A 25,565-nucleotide genomic window follows, 5' to 3' on the forward strand; every position below is an offset into this window, starting at 1 on the left:
ACAGCAGTTATAACTTCCAATCATCACTATCTCCTATGTGTAAGGTAGAGTACTAGGCATTTGATGGTGCTCCCTATCTAATCCTGCCAGATACCCTTTGGTAGAGTTACTGTGGCCATCCAATTACAGAAAGTGAAATGAAAGTCAGTAAAAGAATGCCCAACCTCACATACAGCAGGGATTCAATGGAAGGGATGTATGACTATGAAGCCACATCACCATGTCACCTTCGCATAGTAAGTGTTTAAAAAACGTCCTGAGAGAAGACAGCATCTCTGTAACCTCAAAGCACCTGAGGACTGAGGCAATTCATGCACGATAGGTGCTCCATAGCTTTTCTCCACCATCCTCCTCGCACTACTCCACATTTGTTTTTGTTTTTCTTTTAGTGACAGGGTCTCGCTCTGTCACCCAGGCTGGAGTGCAGTGGTGTGATCACGGCTCACTGCAGCCTCGAATTCCTGGGCTCCAGCAATCCTCCAATCTCAACCTCTGGCTGGGACTACAAGTGCATGCCACTGCACCCAGACAACTTTTTGTAGAGACGGGGTCTCACTGTGTTGCCCAGGCTGGTCTCGAACTCCTGGGCTCAAGTGATCCACCTGCTTCAGAGTGTTGAGATTACACGTATGAGCCATCACACCTGGCTTCACTCCACATTTCTTACGGGAGATTCCTGGTTACATTAACTAAAATGTAGAGGAGTTAGACTAGAAAGGGCCTAGAGGCTTTGGGAGAAGACCCTTTGGACAGAAATGCTTTAGATAGCTACAGTTTAATACCAGGAGAACCATCTTTTGGGGGAGTAACTCGAATTCTGGAGAGGTGAGAAGAGAGGTCACATCTCTGAGGATGGCAGGAAGCCAGTTGCCAAAGCCTGTCACTGACCTCTAAGCTTCATCACTTATTCAAGCATTTAATCCCAGGCACATGTTTAGAATAAGAGAGAACTCAGAGATGAACAAGAGAGGGTCTCTGTCCATAGGCAGCTTTGTTCAGTGGTGGATATTTCCACTCATTAATGTGAGTTAACAATTAAAAGTGCCGCGGAGCTTTCTACTATGCACAATAGACCAGGGACACACAGCCATAGCCACAGCCATAGCCACATCCAATCCCATTCCTTTCTCTTCGTTGCCCTGTGCCTCAGTTTTCCCATCTGTAAAGTGAGTATGCAAAGCAAATTACTGCTTTTGGATGTAAAATATGAAGAGATCCAAGTCCAATGCCTAGCTTGAAATGCTGGAATTTTCTTCTGCTATTCTTAGACTGAAGACTGGTGCTAGATAGAGACCAACTGGGTAAAGTGAGACATCCAAGAGTAAGAAAGAGGGAAGGAGGAGTTTGGCACACAGTAAGGTTCTGTAAATGTTGCATATTTTTGCTTTATCATGGATGACTTGCTTCCAGATACGGAACATCATTCAGCCACAGCATCATCTCTGAGCTACTTCTTCCAAAAGGTAAGATAAGTCTGTGATGATGACACAAGCTATGAAACCCCAAAATGAGGGAATCGCCTGCATTTTCTTCTGATGGAAGCTTTACTTCCAGCACTGGCTCTGGGGCAGGCAGGGGTCAAACAGGGAATGGCCATTCTTGGCCCATTCCCATACATCATGGTCAAAAGTGTTAAGTAAAAACTGGGGCCGGGCATGGTGGCTCACACCTGTAAACCCAGAACTTTGGGAGGCTGAGGCAGGCGGATCACGAGGTCAAGAGATCGAGACCATCCTGGCCGACATGGTAAAACCCTGTCTCTACTAAAAATAAAAAAAAAAAATAGCCTGGCATGGTGGCAGGTGCCTATAGTCCCAGCTAATCGGGAGGCTGAGGCAGGAGAATTGCTTGAACCTGGGAAGCAGAGGTTGCAGTGAGCCGAGATCGCACCACTACACTCCAGCCTGGAGACAGAGTGAGACTCCGTTTCAAAAAAATAAAGAAGAAAAGTAAAAGTTGAATGGGGAATATGGCGGACAGGGTCAGTCATTACAAAACCTCCTGGCTAGAGAGTGAGGCTTTCGGATGAACTGTAAGTGACTTCTATATAGATTCTTGAACCAGTGCCTCTCACTAATAAGACCCAACCTTCTGCATCAGCACGTGGCACAACTGCTCCTGAAAATGCCCCCCACCTCACCTCTGCCCACCTCCCATCCTGGCCCAGTGCACTCCTGTTCCCAGCCATACCAACCTGCTGGCAGTGGGCTGCACACACACCTGGTCCTCTCCAATCCCAGGCCCTTGTTCAGGCTGCTGGTCTCCCTGTGCACCTTCCCCCGTCACCTTCCAGTTTCCTTTCTTCTTCTTTTCATCACTATGGACTTGTCTGTCCTCTACCAGGTAACCATTTCAGAAGCCAATTTTGTGTCTCCTTGTTTCTTTTTTTTTTCTCTAAATAATTTCAACTTTTGTTTTAAATTCAGAGAGTCCACACACAGTCCATATTGCTTCTGATGACTCTTCTGAACCTTCTCCAATGCTCCGCGTGCAAGTCTAAGATCCTTCTTGACGTCTACTTGACCTGCACGGGCACCACTCATAGCACCACCACCCACATGTTGCTGGCTTCACTTCCTACCTCCCTGTTTGCCTGCATTTTGAGCTTTAGCCTTCTCAGTATTCCCAGCCCCAGCACAACAGCTGATAGACAGTGGGGGTCAGTGACTCTTTACAAAATGAATAGGTGGCTCGGTGTCCGTGGGAGGTGTCCCAGGCCTCCGGAACTCAGACTGCCTCTCCCGGCCTCCTTGTTCCCTCACTCACAGCACCACCACCATGCTGCCACCACAGTGGCACCGGCAAACACAGCACGAATCCTGAGCTCCGCCACCAGAGTGAATAAGAGAAAAAAGAAAAGCTATTCATTAAATGTGTCTTTGGGAGGATTATGTTTCCTCAAGTTGATTATAGAAATGGCTTTAGATAAGGTTAAAGAAGCTTCTAATTAAGCCACAAGAGGACTTTTCTACTCCACAGATGCCCGAGCCTGTGCAATCACAGATGGCGAGCTTGGAAGGGTTTTTTCCAGAGACTGAGGAGGCCCTTTACACTAACAAAGAGGCAGCTTCAGCCCAGAGCTGTCATAGCTGAAACTCCCTGAAAAAAGGCCCTGCCATCCACGCCTGCCACACTTTCACCCTCGTCACCTGGGTGCTAACCAAGCACCTTTGTTCACTCCCTTACTCCCTTGCTCTGCCAACTGAGTGCTGGTTCTGTCCCAGCGGTGTGCCGAGCTCTGGGGAGCCAAACATAAATGCATACAGTCCAGGAAGAGGTGTATGATCGTGTTATAGCTATTTAATTAGATAATTATAATATACTTGTAAACTACTGTGTAGGAGATATATACTGAGTACTGTAGAAAGGTCATGGAAGGCTTCCTGGAGGAGGTGATACTTACATTACATCTTCAAGGTGAATAGACATTAAGTCAAGAGAAGCCTGCTTTACATTCCATGAACAAACCGTGCTCTCTCACTGGTCCTCAATTATGGTTGCCCATCGGAATCACTAGGAGGCTATAAGTCCACCAATGTCTGGGCCCGTCTCAGATTCTCTGAGGGTGTGGCCTAAACATTAAACCTTTGTAAATTTTTCCCAGGTGATTGTAATGGGCAGCCAGGGTTGCAAACCCCTGCTTGGTCACAACCCCTGCCTTCGTGCATGTCCTCATCTTCATCCAGAATCCCTCCCCAACACCTTGTGTGCATACACACTCAGGCACACACACACACCTGTGATGTCCACTCCTGTTTCAGATCTCAGTTCAGTGCCCTCCATCCAGGTGCCCTCTCCTACATATACAAGGGCGGGGGGGGGTGTAAGAATAACGATGGCAACCCTGACAATTGAGAGTTACAAGGCACTGTGCGCCAAGAGCTTTGCAGAAATTTTAATGTACTTAATTACTTAATCCTTATAGTAATCCTACCCATAAATCTAATATTATCACTCTTAATTTATGGATGGAGTAACTAAGGCACTTGAAGGTGGAGAAACATGCCCAAGATTACCGATAGTAAGTGGGAGGCAATGTCTGGACCCAGGAAGTCCAGCTCCAAAGCTCTGTTTAGTTGCCAAGCAATGCAGCCTCTCATTAACCCCTCTACATGCTGTGTAGACCTGCATGCTGGCTGCTGTACCACTGCATGTATTACAACAGCATGCTCACATGTCTGCTCAACTCGCTTCAATATATATTTGCAGATGACAGGAGGAATCTCCTGCAAACTTTGCATGTATCAGACTCTTTAAACTCACAGGATATACCTGGAGACTTCTGGCATGGGATTCACTTAATACCCCCTTCATTGAGAATTTATTTTTCCTTCAGATGTTCAAGGATTTTTATAACAACAACATAGCAATAGTTCTGCAAGTGCATCCACTTACATGACTTTGGACCAAGGGTGACGTGGATGAAAGAAAATTCAAGTTGTTCCAGGAGACTTTCTATCAATGAAAAATGAAATCCAACATCTTGTTGAGTTCAGTTTGATAATTACTTTGGGATCTATTCTCTACCTGGTGCTATTTGGAGACGGCGTTTTGCAGTTTTGCTTCAGCAAATATTTAGCACGCTTAGTATGTTTTCGTAACAGCCTCCAAATATAAATAGAACTCAGTCCCTTCTATGCAGGAATTCACGGCTTCGTGGAGCAGAAACAAAGTAACACAAATCTTAAACTAAACTGAGCCATGGCTGGGATGGAGCGCGGCACCATGAAACACAGGAGCTCACCAGGAGCTCTCAGATCCCAGGATCTCAGATGGTTTCCTGAGAAGTCAGGCTTTGGTTTGGGCTTTGCAGGCTGATGGGGATTGTGTGAGGAATAAAAACAAGGTGAGATGGGATAGTCCGGGCAGAGGCCATAGCTTGCAGAAAGATACTGTTTTTGCCCCCTGAAGGTCTGAAATACAAGGTGTGCAGGAGGGCTGGGGCACCTCAGGGACAGGTGAGAGGAGCATCACATGTCCATGGCTTTGACTTCCATCCTAAGCAATCAGGCCTTCATCCTGCAGGTGAACAGGAACTAGCAGGAGCTTTTAACCAGGACAGTGAGAGTTGTCCCTGTGTTGGTTTCCATGCTTCCTGCAGCACACTCTGTATGGGAGGATGTGCGACACAAAAGATGAGTCAGACAAGGGCTCCCCCATACGGGGCCTTGTGGTTACAGAAGAAGTCCCTGTGAAGAGTGATTCTGACATGTGGTGAGGTCTCACTGGGCCCAGAAGCTTTCCCATTCCATGGGACGGGCCATAGGAAGGCAGGCTGGGTATTGCTGCCAAGGCCCCTGGAACCTCTGGAGAGATGCTCTGTGTGCACTGCTGCAGAAAAGACCGGGCAGAGAAGAGTTGAACCCTGTGTCCAGCTTCACGGCATGGCAGAGGGGGACCAGGAGACAGCTAGGTGCCTGCTGGATGTCCACCTAAAGGGCGACCCCCAGTGAAGGTTTAGAGTTCAAACACACACTATTCAAACCGCCATACACGATATCCCAGCTGCACCATCATCTCCAGGGAACTAGTTGGAATTGCAGAATCTCTTGCCCCACCTCAGCTCAAAAGAATCAGAATGCACATTTTAACAAGATCCCCAGGTAATTCATGTGTACATTAAAGTGTGAGAAGTTCTAAAATTGGAAAGAGAAATTGGTTTTTCTCAAACCAGCTGCCTCCAGCTGAGCTTGGTGTTCTGGGCTGCCCTGGGCAGGCTCTCAATAAGCTCAGAGTCACCCTCTAGAGTTAGTGCTGTGAAGTCCTAGCGCCAGGAATTCCCTGACCTGCGGGACAGGGAAAGGAGAGGTAACAGTGACCACAGTGGACAGCCAGTCCCCAAAGCTTTAGTTTCCCCACTAGGAATCAGGCCTAATAAAACCTACATCACAGCATCAAAAGGAGGACCCATGGAGCACACATGTAACATACTAATCAATGGGACCAGTGCAGACTAGGTGCTCAGTTTCTAGGAACGGCTTTCCTTCACTCATTGTTGGAAGGTAGATAGTGTCCCGGAGGGCGTCTTATGCTCTTTACCCCCTTGAATTTGAGATCAGCTCCTTCACAGCAGAAACTCGAGAAGCCACTGGGCCTCATGGGACCTGAGTGTCCTCTAGAATCACGGACATCAAAAGGATGTTAAATGAAACGATGCATTTAAAAAGCCTCTGACAAGAGGACTGGTCAAAGCAAACAAACAAATGAAAGAAACAAACCCCAAATACACAATCTCTGCCATTCCCCAAAACCAACAAAACAGGCTGCCCACAGTCAGAAGCTGCTCACTGATGCTTAGTAACTGTACTTATCATTAGTAGTTCCTGCTAGGAGGGTATAGCTCTGGGAAAGACTACGTGACCATTTGGGATCTCCCAGAAGTTTACTGGGGGGCAACCAGGGAATTCTCTTGTGTTATAGAAAACCTACATTGCTGTATTATAACAAATTAAACAACAACAGCAACATTGCTCTCCAGTTGATACTCAGCATGTGTTGAACTTGTTTATACCAAAGCACATGTCTGAGTTTCATTAGAACCTGCAGGTCCTCTGTGGGGAGTACACCCCACTTCCTAATCAGGCTTCACAGCAGGGGTCTTCACCAACTGCTCCAACTCCCCTCTCCAGCCTGCCCTGCATCCCCACCTGAGCTCCACCTAGGTGGGACCCAAGTACCCACGCTGCTTCAGTCTGGTGGGCCCTTACCCTGGGCTTTGCATGGCTGTTCCCTCTGCCCTGAGGGTCCTTCCCTGACTGGTGTCTGACACCCCCCACTCCTTCAGGGCAATGTCCCAGGCTCCATCCCGGCCTCCCCAGGCAAGATAAGGTGCCCGCTCCTCCTTGCTCCCGCAGCCCCTCACCTCTCGCTCCCTGGTTCCAGTACTGACCACATCAGCAGGGTCCACCTTATCTGTGAACAAATCTATTTCTCACTGAGCTGCAAGTAAGTCCTGCTTGGTATCTTCCATCTTTGTATACCCAATGAATAGTCCAGTGGTCAGCACACAGTAGATGCTAAGTAAACATTTATAAGAATCGTATGGAGTAAAGATTCATCCACATCACTCCATTACTGCAGAGCTCTATGTCTTCAAATTGCTTTAAATCACCCAAAACACCTTCCCACCCCCACCACTGGCAGGAGTGGGGGAGACCAGGAGCTGGCGATGCTCTACCTCTAAACAGTGCTGCTGACTTAGCTTGCTCTTCAGGGATTTTTGGGAAGCGGGTGTTGTTTCTTCCACTGCTATGACCGGGCCAATTCTTTACCAAACCAAGGAGTAGGCGGAAGCACACCCCCATACACCCTTTCCACCCTCTTCATCCAGCCACATCCGTGCAGCAGTTGGCTAATTTAGTTGCTTTGTATAAAGTAAAGCCTGTGGCAATGCAGTCACTCAAAACCAAGAGCCGGTAGTCCTGCAGCTTGGGGCACCGCCCTAGAAGAGGAAGGCAATTAGTTGACCTCTCATAAAATATACTTGATCAAGTCATTGGCAGCCTGCATCCTAACCCCTGAATCTCCCACTAGAACCATTGTGGGAAACAGACAAGATAGCATTGCAATGGAATACAGGTGGCCTTGTGTTTAGGCCCTGGGCCCACCCCTTGGTGATTCGTGGACTTTAAGGAAGCCACATTTCTCTGTGTCCATTTAAAGCAAAATGACTGGGGATACTTGAGTACCTCCCTCCTTGTACTCCCAGGGCTGCAGCAAGGATAGAGCCTGGTGAACCATGCGCAGGGAGCCAGCATTCCCTAGGCCAGGTATGTTGGTATTGTCATGGTTGCAGTGACTGCAGTTAACCTTAATCATCAGTTCCTGCCTCAAGATTCACTCCCTTTCCTTGTATGGTATTGTGATGGAAGGAAATTAAAATTTCTTACTCCCAAACATATTTCTTTGACATGTTTTGAAAAGGCTGCTGCTTGGCCACCAGGCAGAAGTGATCTTGCAAAACTGCCTTAAGTGGGAAAAATTCGTATCTGCAGAGAATCTCTAATAATGAAGCCAGGCTCCCTCCCTTTTTCATGCCTTTCCCAAGATCCAGGAGGGATGGAGAGTTCCACACCTTTAAAAGTCTGAAAATGAACATGTGCCACCTATTCTCTGCGAGAGAGACTTCATCTACACAACAAGGCCACCTTGGCTGGCCAAGCCTCTTCTCTCCCTCCCATAACCTGGTTTGCCAGAATCTAAGCCCCCATCTTTCTGTAACCTTAAGGTGGTGTGTAAGTTTCTGTAACTCACTGGGTAATTGGGTCTTTAGGGGGCCAAGAGCCTATAGCCCCCATATGATATATATACATACACATACATACATATCTCTCTCCACAGTTTCTGTCACAGAGCTTCTATTAATAAAACCCTTGACATTTCTGAAGTCATAGGAACATCTTTTGTTATTCATAAATTCCTTTCAAACATATGCTAATTGAGCCTGTGCTAATGAGGTGACTCTTGACAGACCTTTAGATAGCTTTAGGGTAGAGGCTGTTTGCCAGAAAGACCAATCCATGATTGGAGAGTTGGGACTTTGAGCCCGCCCCGATCTCTGGAGAAAGGAGAGGGGCTGGGGACTGAGCTAATCAACAATGGCCAATGATTTAATCAATCGTGTCTAATATCAGGGAACCTCCATAAAACCTTTAAGGGATGGGTCTTAGAGAGGTTCTGGGTTAGTGAATGCCTTCACCTGCTAGGAGGATGGTGTACAGGTGAGGACACTCACCTGCTAGGAGGATGGTGTACAGGTGAGGACGCCTTCACCTGCTAGGAGGAGCTCTACAGGTGAGAGGTCTCTGCACTTGGGTTCCTTGCAAACCTCGCCCTGTGGAACTCTTCATCTGGCTGTGCATCAGCACTCTTTGCAATATTCTTTATCATAGAACAGGTATAGTAAGAAAAGGGCTTCCTGAGTTCTCTGAGCCATTCACCAAATTATTAACCTAGAGGAGGGCATCATAGGAATCCCTGATGTAAAGCTGATTGGTCAGAAGTACTGCAGGCCCAGGACTCACAACCTGCACCTCAAGTGAGGCCTGTCTTATGGGGCTGCACCCCTAACCAGTGGGATCTGATGCTGAACCCAGGTAGACAGGATTGAGTTTGACTTGGATCACTGGACATCCAGCTCATGTCAGAGAGTTGGCAAGGTTGTTGATGTGAGGAATGCCTCCATGCATTTGGTGTCAAAGTGTCTGTGGATACAGACAAATCCTAGTAGTTCCTTTCTCTACACAGCTTGTCAGCCTCCTTCCTCATGGCTCTCTGTGACTTGGGAATGTGTTTCAGCTCCGTGGTGCCTGGGGCACACAGGCCTGTTCACTATAAGCCTGGGATCTCTCCACAGAGCCTCAGTCATCCCATGCCCTGCCTTCCTGCAGCCCTGCCCACTGTTCCACAAGCACAGCCTTGCACCTCACGCCTTGCTGCTTCCAGGTTCCATCTACCACCTTTGTGCAAACAGAAGAGAGGCTCCGTATTCTCTCCAGGCTTGGCTGCAACCTAGCCTCCTCTCTCAGGTCCACTGGAGTCAGCCTTTTCCTGGGTAGACTTAGTGACACATCGACCTGGGAACCCTCTACCACATACTGATAGGGACAGGAGACAGGAAAATTCTGGGCAGAAGAGGGAAGGTCCTGGCAAGGGCCCCACCCTCAGGCCTGGAACTGTGGCCCAAAGTGAGAACATGCATTTCTATTTTCCTGCTTGAATGTTGCCTTATTCAAAACCATCCATGGCCTGCCCCACCCCCCATCCTATGCCCATAAAAACCAACAGGCTATACCAACAGAGAGAGAAAAGGAGAAGCAGCTGGATGCCTCCCCAGAGACTATGGTTGCACGCTGGAGAGAAGCAGCTTGACTTCAGAAGGATGGCTTGACAGCGTTGCTTCGCAGAGGCATCTGGCTGGGGATGGCCAAACTCTGAGGGAAGATTATCGTCCCGCTCCATGCCCTTTCCAGCTCCCCTTCCCACTGAGAGCCACTTTCATCAGCAATGCAAGCCTCCGCATTCACCACTCTTCAATTCATTCACCATCCTTCAATCACTTCAACCTCATTTTTCCTGGATGCCAAACAAGAGCTTGCGTACCACAGGTGTGGATGCAAAAGGCTGTTTTACCGTCTGCCCTCATTGGTGGAAAGCAACCACCTCATGCAAAAAAGTGTTAACTGAGCTGTTAACACTTAAGCCATCCGCACATGGCAAAGCTAAAAGAGCACTGACTGTAACACTCCTTCTGGGACTTTGGGGGTCATGGGTACTCCCCTCTAGATGCTGCTGTGAGGCCCACATGGACTTTTGCCCCTCTGAGCATCCCAAAGCACTCACCCCAGCTCCTGTACCTGCTCACCTCCTGTGAGGGGTTGAGCTCAATGGGTTTGAGTGAGTGGAGTTTGCCCCTGCTGGTGCAGAAGCAGCCAGCTAGCTCCAGTGCCTACGCTCCAGTTCCTGCCCACGAAGGGGTTAGGGAAAATTTCCTGCTTCAATACGGTACCTGTATCCATTGTGGAGTCCTAATAAGATAAGTAAGCAACAACAAGGAAGGGGTCCCAGATGCGGGAGAACAATTTTTTTGAGACATGGCTAATCACAGACAACCTGCTGGCACAACATCTTTTCCCAAATACCTTGTTCTGCATATAGCCCCAGCAGCACAACCTTATCTGCATGGAGCCCCTCCAGCATGGCCCTTTTAAACTTCCCTCCAGTCTCTGACTCTTTGCAGACAGCCCCTTGTCTGCTCCGCTGCCTGTGGTACCCTTGCAACTTATCTTCATACCTTCGTACTTTAATAAATCTGCCTTTCTTTACCTATGACTGTCTTGGTAAATTCTCTTAGCACCTGCAATGCCAGCCCCAGCCAATTACACCTGCAATGGCCACATCCACAACCCTCACCACTGTAAATCAAAAATAAAATTCTTAGCCCCCAAACTTACTGAATGAACCCCTCCTCTTGGTCAGGGGCATTCAGATGCAAACCTGAAGCACTAGTCAGGCCATGGTAGGAATGGTTGGCTGGACATGCCTCAGTATACCTTCCTCCCTTTGGAATTCAGGCACAGCTGACCAGCAAATTATAATGTTAAAACAGAGGGCTTAAGATTGACAAAACAGACTCCTTGTAGCAAGAAAATACCAACACAACAGACAGCAGGCCCTTGAAAGAAACTGAAGCATTTTACCCTAAAATATAGTTATTTAACATATTTTGGAAGGACCCTGCAAAGCTGCCTCTTTAAGCGAAAATCTACATTGTATAGAGAATCTCCTTCCCTTTATGTTTTTATTGTTGTTGTTGTTGTTGTTTTTCTGATGTGGGAGAGAATTAACTAAGAGTCTGGCACCTTTTTAAGTCTTATAAGAAACATTTACCATCTATTCTCTCTGAAGCCTGCTATCTAAAGACCTTCATCTGCATAATAAGAACTTGGTCTTCACAACCCCTTATCTTAACCCAGACTCCCTTGTATTGATTCCAGGTCTTTAGATAACCTCTTTCAACCAATTGCCAATCAGAAAATCTTTGAATCTACCTATGATCTGGAAGCCTTACTCCCCGAGCTTTGAGTTGCCCCACCTTTTTGGACCAAACCAATGCAGATCTTACATGTACTGACTGATGTCTTATACCTCCCTAAAATGCATAAAACCAAGCTATAGCCTGACCACCTTGGGCACGTGTTCTCAGGATCTTCTGGGGCTGTGTCATGAGCCATGGTCACTCATATTTGGCTCAGAATAAATCTCCTCTAATATTTTATGGAGTTTGACTCTCTTCATCAACACCAGGCCCATGGAATAGGAGAACAATGTCAAGGACAGCAGTGACACTGGTGGCGGCATTTTGCCCCAAGCTCTGTTCTGAGCACTGTGCACCTGTGACCCCACTTCATTCTCCTATGGCCTGCCCAATGCTGGACAGCCAGCTGGCTGATTCAGGACTGTGCCCTGCAGTCTGGGCAGAAGCCTTTACCCACTACTTTTGAGGTGACGCATAACACAGGACAACACCACACACTGGTCCATTGGATCAGTAAATGAACATATTGAGTCCAAGCTCCTTTTGTAGACGGGCCAATAGCCTCAGGGGTATGACATTAGTGGCTCCAGGGTCAGTCATTTCCTCACCTTTTCTACTGTCCATCCATTCATTCTAGCATTTATTCAGAGCTTCTAGGTGCCAGGAGCCCTTCTAAGCAGTAGAAGTTCCAGAGTGAACAAATCACCTCCCTAGGCTATGTGCTGCATGAGCAAGGGGTCACCACTGAGTCCCCATGGTTGAGACCTGAAGAACACTGGATCTGGGAAGCACTAGGGGCTTGGGAAATGTTTGTGAAATTAATACAAATTCTCATGGGCCAAAAGACGAACGGCAGTCGTTCCCAGGAAAACGTTCATCCTTTTTGCCATGAAGACAAAAGGAACCTGGACATTTAACCATATTCCCTGCCAAAGGCATGAGTATCACCAAACTCTACTTTATGACCACAAAAAATGACACGCCAAAGCTCCCATCATTTGATAAATACTTGCACCAGACATGATGGTTTGCATTTTCTGCATTTACTGCACAGGGCCAGACCTCATGGACCCCATCTCTATTCCCTGCACCGATGCTGCCTCCTGGGCTTGCATCACACTGGGGAGGGCTCAGCGTCACAGAGACCAGCAGCCTCACCCTGTTCTGCTTGCCGGCACTGTGACTTTAGTCAGGGTGTGAGTCAAGCCCTGTTTCTTCGTCCACTGAACAGAATGTGATGGCTTATCTTATAGAATTGTTTTATCAATTGCATGAGAAAACTCACACAATGTAGCCAGGCAACTAGCCAATGTGCCAGCTTACTGGCTAAGAGAAAAAGGCATCAATGAAACCACTATTGCAAAATTATAACTGAGATGGTGAAAGAGACCTGAACTAACCACTTCCTTCTTGATTCTAACCTCCAAGCTGTCCTTGTTCATTCCTGGGCATAGGCCAAACTAACTTTAGGAGGAACTTGGTTTATAGTTTGAAACAAAGATAGCAGCCCTTTCCCAACACAAACCCCCTTCTTGCCTGGTGAACTAGACTGCCTTAGTAAGACTAACAAATTAGCCAAAATCTTCGAAATGATGGTTTAGGAGTCATGCAGCTGGAGGCTACAAGATTCTGATCCTCCTCAAATTGCTTCTATGGAATAATATCACTATTGTAAAACCTAAGATCAGTGCTCGAGATATTTTGCAGACCCTGCACTTGATGGATCAGTTGGTATCACCCAGATTGATAAACTCGCTCATCTGGTCTTGTGGCCCTCACCCAGGAACAGACAGCGCAAGATGACAGTTGGACTCATCGCCAACCCAACCAATCAGCACTCCTGACTCACTGGCCCCTACTCAGCAAATTATTCTTAAAAACTCAGATCCCCAAATGCCTGGGGAGACTGATTTGAGTAACAATAAAACTCAGGTCTTCTGTACAGCTGGCTCTGCATGAATCACTCTTTCTCTATTGCTATCCCCGTCTTGCTAAATGAGCTCTGTCTAGGCAGTGGGTAAAATGAACCCATTGGGTGGTTGCATCGGTGAAAACAGATTCATTTTTATCCCCATTTACAGATAAGAACATCAAGGTTCATAAAGATTAAGCAACTTGCCTAAAGTCACACAAGTGAGTAGGTAGAGAATTCAAAGCCATGTCTCCCTGGCTCCGACGTGCATAATCTTTGCAATACAGGATTCTCCATCACTACCACCCACTAGCCACCACCCACCACCATGTGACGTATAAGGAGAAAACAGGCAGTGGTCCCTGCCTGCCCTCACGACCGCACAGCTGGGGCTCTGGAGGCAGAAGGCCTGCTGCGTGTGAGCACCGATTCCTCCCACCACTTACCAGATGACTTTGGACAAGTGCTTTGGTAATGGTGAAATCTCAGGGGCTATAGAAAGATTAAAGAGGATTATACTGACAAGCACTTAGAACTGTGCCAGGCTGAGAATCCCTGCTGATTAAATATAAGTCGGTGATGCTGGTGCTATGGTGATCCCAGACTAGGGAAGAAAGGCTCCTGGAAACCTGAACATAACAGGCACAGAAAACAACACAGAGAACCTGCAGGCCACACCCAGAAGGAAAGAGAGTGGGCATATTGACAAATAGTCACGAATCAGCTCTTTAGCCTGATCTCGTGATGGGAAATGGAAAAGCCGAGTTGGAAAGCTGCCTGTTCCTGTGTTCCTTGTTGTTGTTTCAATTGCTAAAACTAAATTTCTGATAATTTACAGAGTAAAGCAGTTTCCCCTTGGGATGCTGAGCTGCACCTCCACAGGTACGTGGCTCTGGCCAGGCCCTCAGGGGATGGAGCCTGAGGCAGCCCGAGCCAGCCCTGGAAGGGGAGGCCATCTCACCAGAGAAGAGCAGACCCCATGAGCAGAGCACTTAGGAGGGTCCTTGCGTGAGCTCTCTAGTGGTCCCCTCAGGACAAACCTACTATATAGATGAGGAATCCCAGACCCCAGAGGGTGAGCCCATTGTCTCAGGTCCCACAGCTGCTCGAAGGAGAAGCTCAGAGCCTGGATTTAAACCCACGCCAGCATGGCTTTGACGCTTCTGGCCCCTGCCTAACACAGTGGCTGCCTTGAGGCTCACTCGGGGAAGGATGAGAGCTGTAGCCATCTAGAGCCCAGGGCCTCCTGTCTACCCAGCTGCCCGCTCATCCACACACCGTCAATGCTGCAGCAGAGTCGGAGCATATGAGCCCCCAAGTGTGGACATCAGGTCTTTGACTCGTCTCAGTGGCCTTTACACACTCTCTAAATGGACTCCTGTGTTGCCCTCCTACCGTCTGCCGGCCCTGCATTTTTGATAATCAGTGCTTGGCATGTGTTTCCCTGTTATCGCTACAAGCCAAGTCCCACCCCTTCTCCCAGGCTGCCGTCCAACAGCCCCTCCCCGAAGGCCCTCCAGCTCTAGGCTCCCAACACCCTCCTCTGTCTCTGCCTCCACATTCCGCCCTCTCCAGGGATCTCCTCTGCATCCACTGTGAGACTGGATGTTACTAACTTTGTAACATGCTCTAAAGCAGGGGTGCTCAACCCTGGCTGCACATAATATTCATCTGGGGAGCTTTGAATAAAAACACAGTATCTGACCTCCAATCCCAGATACTCTGTTTCAGCCAGTTTGTGTGCCCAGGCTCAGGCAAAGATGCATCATTAAAGTTCCAAGGATGATTCTAATGTACAGACAAAGTTGAGAAACACTGGTTTCACAGACAGAGGTGTCAGTTTGGGGGATGAGAGTTTGAGTCCTGCTTCTAGTACTGATTAGCTGTGTTAGTCACCCTGGTATAGACTTCTTTCCAATCTTGATTTGCCTCTTCTTCACAGAGAAATAAGAGTACCCACCCAGATATCTAACACAGGGGGGATGTAAAAGTGTTCCAGAGATTGTAAATAGCAGCAGCATGCATTTGTCAAATATTTATTCGGCCTTTACTCTTAATGCACGCTTGATGAGGCTTTGTTGGCAAATGCATGTGACTGTTTTCATTATTATCACTGACTCTAGCCTCCCTGCCATGTCTGAGGCCATCTGTGCACAGGTACAAGATTCTGTCATCCACAGTGAGAAGCACTGCGTTACTAGTCAACAAACGTTTGTTCAATGGATGGGTAATGGACAAATACATATGTGTAGCTTAAGCTTCAGGGAAACAAAAATCTGTTAACATGTTTAGTTTTTCCAAAATATCTAGCAAGGCACATACTTAAAGAACACAGTGATGTAGGGTAACAGAATGTAAGAATATTTCTCCAGCTTGGTATCTAGAGTTAAGTTACAAGTGGTGTCTTTTCACTTCTGTTTTTTACAGCAAGCAAGCAACTGCATTTGCCTTGCAAAACTACTGCCATTCATTCAGACCCCAGCGCCAGTTCTCCAATTACCTGTAGCTCTGAGCACAGCTGAGAAAGTGTTTCTTCAACAGCAAGGGCCTCTAGAAAGAAAAAATAAACTGTGTGATTAAATGAACCCACACTGAAATGCAGCAGTTGCTAATTAAATGAAAAAGCAAAAGTTTCACATTGGCATTAACGTCACAGAGACAAACACATTGCTGAGGACCTTCTACCTATTCTAACTTCCTAAAGGGACTGTGCTTATCAGGAGAATGAACCTGATTGGAGCCATGGACTGAGCACTAGATAAAAGCCAATATCACCTCATGCACACAGTTATGAGAAGCAGTACATCCCAAATTCATACAGCACTTTGTGTGGCCCAGAGAGATTCCACGTTTATTTCTGTTTTTGCAGGTACACACACACACACACACAAACACACACACACACAGGTATACATCTGTGCATCATAAATGGAAGATGGATTTGAATCTCTATCTTACAGATAAAATATCAGAAGCCCCGAGAACCTCCTGCTCAGCTCCACCAGCTCTGATACTAAAGAATGTGGCCATCTTATCAGCAGAAACCAGGTGGCCTCTGGCTATTTGTTTTAATGGTCACAGTTGTGACTGGCTTTGAACTTTCCTCTGGTTCCATGATGCTGTGGTCAGTCATTTGCACACGGCTCTGGCATGGATTTTAATTAAAGCATGCTTGCCTAGGTGAGTGGAAACAATCCCTTAGCAGCTTACAGTCCTTGCTGATGACCTAATTACACCTCTCTACTTCACCACTGACCTCAGGTCCCTGAACCCCACAAGGCAAAATGAACTATTGATACATTAGTCATGGCTATGTATCCTCAGTGTCTAGCACAATATCTGACACATAGTACATGTCCAGTAAAATATGATGAGGGTGTGAATGAACAAATAAATTCAGCTCCTTTGGATAAAATATAAAAAGTTGTATCAGGAATCCAACTGCTACTGAAAAATCTCCATTTTTCATTTGAGCTATATAAAGTCACTCTGATTCTGTGCAGGTCTTTCCTGCATGCATAAGATTTGAACTTGAAAAAATTCAGTGATTGCATGATTCAAAGAGTAGTGCCTGAGTACGGGATTTGTATATGATGTGAGAGCTGACAAAGCTTATGGTAAGAAGGCTCCAGATTCAATTCAACAACTATAACCCTGTACCTACTCCTTTACTCTACATACCAGAGAGAGTGTGGCAGGGATCTGAGGGGAATCAGCTCTTAAAGACCTCAGTCTATTTGGGAAGCAAAACATGCAAATAAATTTTTTACGTGATGATTTCAGTGCAGCAACGAACAATGAACAAGGCCATTGACCCAGCCAAAACCACAGTTATCTCAGCAGTTGAGGTCTAGGGGTACATATAGGGAAGTCAATGTACCCAGCAGGGTTCTAATGTTGAAATGGGCGTTATCGTTGAAAAGCAGGCTGAGGACTTCGCCTCTGTTCTAGAGTCAGTGAGGCCTTATTAGAGAACTTCGAGCAGAGCCAGAACATATCACCTATTGTTACTGAGTGGGACATGACACAAAGGACCCTGCCCCAAGGCATCAGCACAGGATCCCTGAGCTGTCATGGTTCTGCCACACATTACTGTGTGATGCTGAGCAACGCTTTTACCTCTCTGAGCTTCAGGTCCATCATCTGTCAATCAACAGAGATTCAAGTCCACTGATTTCCATGATGTCTCATCTTTGGAAAATCCATGTGCAAAAATCAATTGATCCCCAGATAACCAAATGTAATGGATGCTAAGAAGTTTCTATAATCATCCAGCTCAAGCATATATGTATGCATATAAATGTGTGTGTGTGTGTGTATATATATATATGTATATATAGTTTTTATGAGGATTGTTTTACACTCTTGTAAGTTACAATTCCATAATTACAGCTTAATTAAGAAAAGGCTATAAACCAGCATTTTCCTCTAGAAAGCAACCTAAAATTATGCAGTGGGGTGGCAGGTGTGTAATAGGTACTCAATAGATGTCTGGCAGATGAATGCATGAGTGAATGAATGTGCCTTGAGGAACATGTGTCTTCTCTTACTGCATTTGCACTTCCCAGATCCTCTCCTGGTACAATAATAAAAATCACAGCCCAAACCTACCTGGACCAGTGTTATTCCTGTGACATTTACAAAAGCATGCCAGCTTTTCCCCATCCCTTGTCTGGAGGAGGCACATGAGCTGCTGGGATGGGCTTGCCCCTGTCCTGGGCCCTTACCCAGCTCCGTGTGTGGCAGCTCTGGGATGTCCCGCATGATCACCAGGAAGTGGAGACGGAGTCCCCGGTAAGCGTGGAGGAGCAACAGGCACAGGTCTCGGTGCCACTTGTGTGCGTGCTGCATGCAGTTCTCAGAGGTGATGTAGAAGCTTCCCTAAGGGGTGAAACAGAAACAGAGGCTGAGGAATACTGCACCTGGCCCAGGCAGCACAGGGCTGTGATGCTCCATCCACCCGCACCAACATTCACAAAATGTTTGGAGGTTCAGGGAAGGAAGCAGACCCCATCCTGAGTAAAACTGGAACATGGTTGAAGATTCCAGGAAAAAGAGAGTCCTGAGCTGGAATTGCTTCTTTATCCCTCCAGGCAAGACAACACTGAAATCTGCCACACCTTTGTCTTATATTCAAATTAAACTAATAAAATAGCAACAATAATAATGAATGATCATGAAGGTGATGAGGACATTGGCCTCACAGGTTTGAGACAATCGAGTGGCCCCACTTACAAGCTGATATGGTTTGGCTCTGTGTTCCCACCCAAGGCTCACCTTGAATTGTAATAATCTCCACATGTCATGGGAGGGACCCAGTGGGAGGTAACTGAATCACGGGGGCGGGGTTTTTCCATGCTGTTCTCATGATAGTGAATAAGTCTTATGAGATCTGATGGTTTTATAAAGGGCAGTTCCCCTGCACATGCTCTCTTGCCTGCCACCATGTAAGACATGACTTTGCTCATCCTTCACCTTCTACCATGATTGTGAAGCCTCCCTAGCCATGTGGAACTGTGAGTCCATTAAACCTCTTTCCTTTATAAATTACCCAGCCTTGGGTATGTCTTTATTAGCAGCCTGAGAATGGACTAATACACAAACCTCCTTTCCCCACTACTGCAGGGTGCACTATAGAGGCCATGGGACAGGTGGCCGTGGGCTCCTTTGCAGAGAGAAGAAATTTAGAAAGACCCTTGTAGCAGGTGGGTGAGCAGTAGGTCGTGCTGAAAAGGAGGAAAAGAAAGTGTCATCGTAATGTAGAAAGAAGTTGTGAGGTTAAGTAACCAATGCTGAAAGCACACCTGTAAACAGCTCTGCATGTGAGCATGCAGTGTCAGAACACTGTACATTATATTTTGTTTGTAGAAATAGAATGGATTAAACTGGTACAATTACAAAGTAATTTGTCCAATGAGGAAAAGACACCTAAGTCTACAGTGCACTTGGAGACCTAGGCATGATGAAAAGGAAGGAACAGGACAGTTCTTTTCTTGCCAACTCAACAGAGAAGGATGTCCTGAGGTGAATTTCAAAAGAGATTTGTTCTTAGAGCAGAGAAAGGAATCGTGTGGGAAAAGGCCTGGGCACAGAGGTGGGAGTCCTTGAGTAGTATGCTCGTGCCCATCTACTGTTCACATGGCTGTGACGGGAGGAGGCAGTGGCTCTTCATGTTCCCAGGCCACCTTGCCTGCCTGCTGGAAGAAACGCCAGGTGAGGAATTGATGGCATTTCACCCTTGGCTTTTGCGAGTGAGTCTGCACAGCCAATGACTGGAGATCCTTCTGCCTTGCTTGGTCTCCTTTCTCCTAGCTGCCATCCAAGAGGGCTGAGTTGATCCAATGTGGTTGGGCAAGTCTCCTGGAGTCGACACACATCTGTACATCATCGGCACTCCCAAGGGTGTTGTATAGGCAGATAATGACGGGCACTATTATACCCTCTCTAACCACCGTACCACAATGATTGTCATGTGTGATGCAGGGTGCTACCAATTTGAAAACTTGGATAGAAGTCTCAGGCCTGCTGCCATATACCTCTGAGACTGTCTTAGGTGAGAGACTATGAGAAACCAGGAGAGGGTCACTGGGTTGTGCTCTCAGGAGCAACATCTGTGCAGCTGTAAAGCAGGATGGGTGGAGGAACTGCACTGCATTGTCCTGCAGGCACAACGGAGACCTCAGCTGATGCCATGGGGAGTGCTGGGCCTGCAGAGTTACCCGGCCTTGGGGCAAGGACCAGGTCTCTGTACCCGTTCACTGATCAGTACTTGGTGTGGGTTACCCTATGTATTAGTTCGTTTTCACAGTGCTATAAAGAAATACGTGAGACTGGGTAATTTATAAAGGAAAGGCGTTTAATTGACTCACAGGTCTCCATAGCTGGGGAGGCCTCAGGAAACTTACAGTCATGAAGGAAGGGGTAGCAGGCACATCTTACATGGCATGAGGAGAGAGAAATGCAAAGAAGGAACTTCCAAACACTTCTAAAACCATAAGATCTCATGAGAACTCACTATCATGAGAACAGCAGAGGGGGAAACTGCCCCAGTGATCCAATCACCTCCTCCCTCAACACGTGGGGATTACAGGTTCTTCCCTTGACACATGGGGATTACAGTTCGAGATCAGATGTGGGTTGGGACACAGAGCCAAACCCTATCACCCTAGCAGGGAAGTGTAACCTTGCGGGAGCAGCTCTCTCCAGACAGGGCAGTCTCCATACTTAGCCAATTGCTGTGGACCACCAACATTCCCAGTACTGTGAGGAATGAATGGCTCAGGTCTGAAGGTAGGGCTGGACATCACACCACAGAGTACAGGGAAGAGACCCCCTGTAGAACTTTATCCTCCATGGCTTGCATTTCTCAGCTCTGAAGTCTGGCCTTGGATTAAAAGCTTGTCAAATTCTTTCTGATTTGAACTTAAGACATTCAGCAAGGTTTGAAATCAGAAGACTTGTCCATTTTGGAACCAGAAAACTCAACCAACTGCCCTGTCTGTGCTCACCAGGCATTCAGGGTAACCCATATATTCACATTTCTACAACTTTCCTATTATATTAAGGTTTAATACAGAGAAGCCAGTATGGCTGTAGAAAGTCTAGGAGGGCTTGTATGCAGCACGGAGCACATCAGACCAGTTAGATCTGTGGAGCAGGAAGGAAGCCACTGCTTAATGAAGCATCTAGATAGGCCTATTGTACTTTATCTCTTTTGATCTTCAGCAAGTACCATGAAAGGCAGATACTCTTATTTTGATTTTCAAAATAGAATATAAATACGGTAAAACAAACAAAACCCCATCAATATCATCAAAGTAAACACAACATGAAGTGTCCCATTCCCCACAGCCTAATAATTTTTTTCTTGTAGATTCTTCTGGAATACTACCCATCTATGCTTTTGTATATGTATACACGCTTGCTATATGTGTGTATGTCTTGAAAACATGCACTGACACACTTATAAGTTGGAGAATGCTCTGGACATTTCTCGGTTCCTTGCTTTTATCACCAAATATTGGAATTCTTTCTGATCAGATCAAACAATAATAATAGAAATTCTTATTTCCATTTCATAGATCAAAAGACTATGGCTCAAAGAACTGAGTGACATGTGCAAGGTCACTCTGCTTGCCAGCAGCAGAAATTTTGTTTCTCAGGATTCAGGGCTGATGCGAGGTTGTCCTTTCTCAGCATGCCACACCTGCCTCTGAAACCAGGCCTGGCAGAGAGCACATGCTAGACAAAGCTCCGCTTGCTTTGACTGAGGCATTCAAGTCCTGCAGTGTCTCTGACAGCTGTGACTAAGCAGAAATGAAAGCAGAAAGGGGATTAACAAAGGCACCAAATACAGTAGTCATGAGTCCCCAGCTGACTTCAAGCGGTCCTTACAATCCCATTTTCAGGTCCTGCTACCTGCCACTGTCTCACCACCTTGGTCTCATTCTGCAAAGCTTCAGGACACATTAAAGGTAGCAAGGAATCTATGAAGTCTCTTATCAAGTTTGACTTTTAAAACTAGATGCCAATGTCATAGAGATTTTTCAAGAGACACTTTAAGAAAACTTTGGGGAATCGTCACAAGGCTGATTCAGCATGATTATTGAAATAATAATAAGTCAAAATGCTAATCCAAAGAGAAATCCTGAAAAAAATATATATGGCTAGAGAGTATTATAAACTAAACAAAACAAAAAAACTTCCATTCTTCATAAATTGCTCAGCAGCACGACTTTTTGAAGCTGTGCGATATACTGCAGAAAATCCCATTAGTCAGTCGGGCAGACCTGCAGAGTCGGTGTCAGAGTGGACGGGCCAGTGTGCCTCCATTAGAATTGCATGAAGAGCATTGAAAAACCCTGCGCCATTTTCCCTAGCACAAAGCAGTAACATTTTAGCAACACTCTTCAGCAATCTGAAATGAAACCCCTAAATAATAAAACGAGAAGCAAGCAGGCAGGCAGATCATTACATTGTGAATGAACTGGCAAATAGAAGGTCCCTGGCCTGGGCCTGCCCCACAACAGAAGCAGGACAAAAAATAGGCACCTCTCCGCTGAGTGCAGTGGCTCACGCCTGTAATCCCAGCACTTTGGGAGGCCGAGGTGGGCAGATCACAGGAGGTCGGGAGTTCGAGACCAGCCTTACCAACATGGAGAAACTCCCTCTCTGCTAAAAATGCAAAATTAGTCAGGGGTGGTGGCGCATGCCTGTAATCCCAGCTACTCAGGAGGCTGAGGCAGGAGAATCGCTTGAACCTGAGAGGTGGAGGTTGCGGTGAGCAAAGATCACGCCATTGCACTCCAGCCTGGGCAACAAGAACGAAACTCTGTCTCAAAAAAAAAAAAAAAAAAAAAAAAAAAAAGGCACCTCTCCCCTTCTGAGACTGAAGTAAGTCCACTGCAAATGGGAAAATATTTGTATGGTTAAATATGGAGTCTGCAACAAGAGATACAGGGCAAACAGTCTTTTTTTTTTTGTTTTGCTTGAGATAAGGCCTTGCTTTGTTACCCAGGTTGGAGTACAGTGGCGCAATCACGGCTCATTGCAGCCTCGGCCTCCTAAGAGCAAGTGATCCTTCCACTCCAGTCTCCTGGGTAGCTGGGACTACGGGCATGCACCATCACACTTGGCTAATGTTTTAATTTTTTTGTAGAGATGAGGTTTCACGATGTTGCCCAGGCTGGTTTTGAACTTCTGGGTTTAAGTGATCCTCTCTCCTCAGCCTCTCAAAAGTAGTGGGATTCCAGGCATGAGCCATGCCCAATTAGTCTTCTTTTTTGCTTTCCCACTTACTACCAATGTCACCTTGGGGAGGTTTCTTCCCCTCCCCACACAGCAGGTGCATCACCTGAAAAGAGGGCACAGTCCTGAAATCAGCATCAGAGGGTTGCTATTAAGGATTAAATGAGATTATTCCAGCAAAATGCAGACTTATGTAATGCTCCAGTGTAAAGTCAGTGCACACTAAGAGGAACTTTTGCTTACACGCTCATTGATGGCCTCGGTGAATGTTGTCTATGGATGGTGCAGCTTAAGATTCAACAGTGATCCACTTAGAAGCCTAAGAATGAATTTTAACTTAGTGGGGAACTCCGCAGGGACCCAGTTTGGTTTGAAGGCAGAATCTGGAGTCAAATAGGCCTGTACCTCACTCACGGATGGCTCCCTCACTAGCAGGTTGCCTGAGCTAGACCTTTAACATAGGAAGTGCCAGTTTCCTAACGAGGAAAGTCAGGATAAAGTTAGTTAAAATGCTTATGGAGTGCTTGGTTTACAGTTTAGTACTTGATAACTGTTAGATAAGATGTTTTACTTTCTAATTCCTTTATTTCCTAACAGAGTATATAGACAAATCAGACATAGCTTAGCTTGTTATCAACTCTTTCCTTTATGCAAATGTCTCTCAAATCTATGTCTCTACATCTAATTCCTGCACTGGGCTCTAGATGTCTATTGTCTAAACTTCTGATTGGATGGCTTGCCAAGCTGTCACAAAACCATCTTACATGGAGCTCACTAGATCCTTCTTTTCCCTCTGGTCTTCCTGAACGGACCCCACTTTGCCCAACACCCAAGAACAAAACAGATTCTTCTAGATTCCAGCCTTCGTTCTCACTTTGAGCATCTGTCAGAACGTCTTGATGGTTCTACCTCTCAAATTCTCTTATCTCTGCCCCAGGTTGAGCTGTCTCTATTGCTTACGTGAATTATTAAACATATCCATCTAATGTGTCTTGCTGTTCTGATCTTACCTTCCACCTGCCGCTCCTGTCTGTGCAAGTGGGTCATATCATTATCTACTGTGCGTAAGAGAAAGTTCGAATTCTTTTGTGTGCCATTCAAGGACTTTACACCTTAAAGCAGTAGTCCCCCTCCTTTTTGGCACCAGGGACTTGTTTCATGGAAGACAATTTTTCCATGAACCGAAGGTATGGGGGATGGTTTTGGGATGATTCAAGAGCATTACATTTATTGTACACTTTATTTCTATTATTATTACATTGTAATATACGATTCACCATAATGTAGAGTCAATGATAGCCCTGAGCTTGTTTTTCTGGAACTAGATGGTCCCATCTGGGGGTGATGGGAGACAATGACAGATCATCAGGTATTAGATTCTCATAAGGAATGGGCAACCTAGATCCCTCCCATGTACAGTTCACAATAGGGTTCATGCTCGAGAATCGAATGCCACCACTGACCTGACAGGATGTAGAGCTCAGGTGGTAATGTGAGTGATGGAGAGTGGCTGTAAATACACATGAAGCTTCACTGGCTCACCTGTCACTCACCTCCTACTATGCAGCCCAGTTCCTAACAGGCCACAGGCCAGTACCAGTCTGTGTCCCAGGTTTGGGGACTGCTGCCTTAATGCATCACATTTCCAGACTCACTTGCTATCTCTCGTTTTCCTCCAGAGCTTTAGCGGCACTTCTCTTTAGGGCCTATGCTCTTGCCGTTGGAAATGTCTTTCTGAATTAACCCTACTCATCACCAAGATGCAGGTCAAATGTCACCTCCTCTGTGACAATCTCCAATCATCCCCTCCTCATGCGTACTTCATTAGACCAATTCTTCCTGTATCTCTCATTCCAATACTCCCTGAACACTTTGGGAGTAAAAAGAGTTTTTTACTTTTTAGTTTTATTTTTCAGGTTGTCTTTGAAACGGAAACAATTGGCACCTAGATTTCACTGAACACACAGAGAAAGAGTGAATGAATGAATGAGTGAGTCATAGCATCCTCTATGGGGCACTGCAAAGGCATGACAATGTAGACTTGATGTATACAGGCCTGGCCTCAGGGTCCAGCTTACCCTCACCGCCTCCTACTTTGGAATCGTGGAACATTCACACAATTTTGGGATTTGGATTAGGATTTCCTAGATTACAATAATAATCATGCTATAGAAATTTATGTCCTATATAAATATACTTGTTTATGCTTTATGTGGCATATGTATGTAACCTGATTTTAACTTTGCCTGGGATAAACACTGATAACTTTTCAACATGATTCAAACAGACCCATAAAAGCAAGACATATTTTTTAACCGAGAAATATCAATGCATTGTTTGTGTTACAATTATGGAAGAATGCATAAATGG

At 46.2% G+C, this 25,565-nt stretch overlaps 1 protein-coding gene across 4 annotated transcripts in view; it reads right to left on the minus strand.

Moving 5' to 3' along the window:
• FAM135B (family with sequence similarity 135 member B) overlaps nt 1-25,565 on the minus strand; it is a 376,201-nt gene that overhangs the window by 48,962 nt on the left and 301,674 nt on the right. For all 4 annotated transcript variants that reach the window (XM_034966641.3, XM_034966642.3, XM_008960143.5 and 1 more), the window contains exons 8-9: nt 18,176-18,329; nt 15,949-15,998 (exon numbers count right to left, since the gene is read on the minus strand). In XM_034966641.3, coding sequence (XP_034822532.1) covers nt 15,949-15,998; nt 18,176-18,329 — 204 coding nt within the window. The remainder of the gene's footprint in view (nt 1-15,948; nt 15,999-18,175; nt 18,330-25,565) is intronic.

Source organism: Pan paniscus, chromosome 7 (genome assembly GCF_029289425.2).
Source record: "Pan paniscus chromosome 7, NHGRI_mPanPan1-v2.0_pri, whole genome shotgun sequence".
NCBI classification, from domain to species: domain Eukaryota; kingdom Metazoa; phylum Chordata; class Mammalia; order Primates; family Hominidae; genus Pan; species Pan paniscus.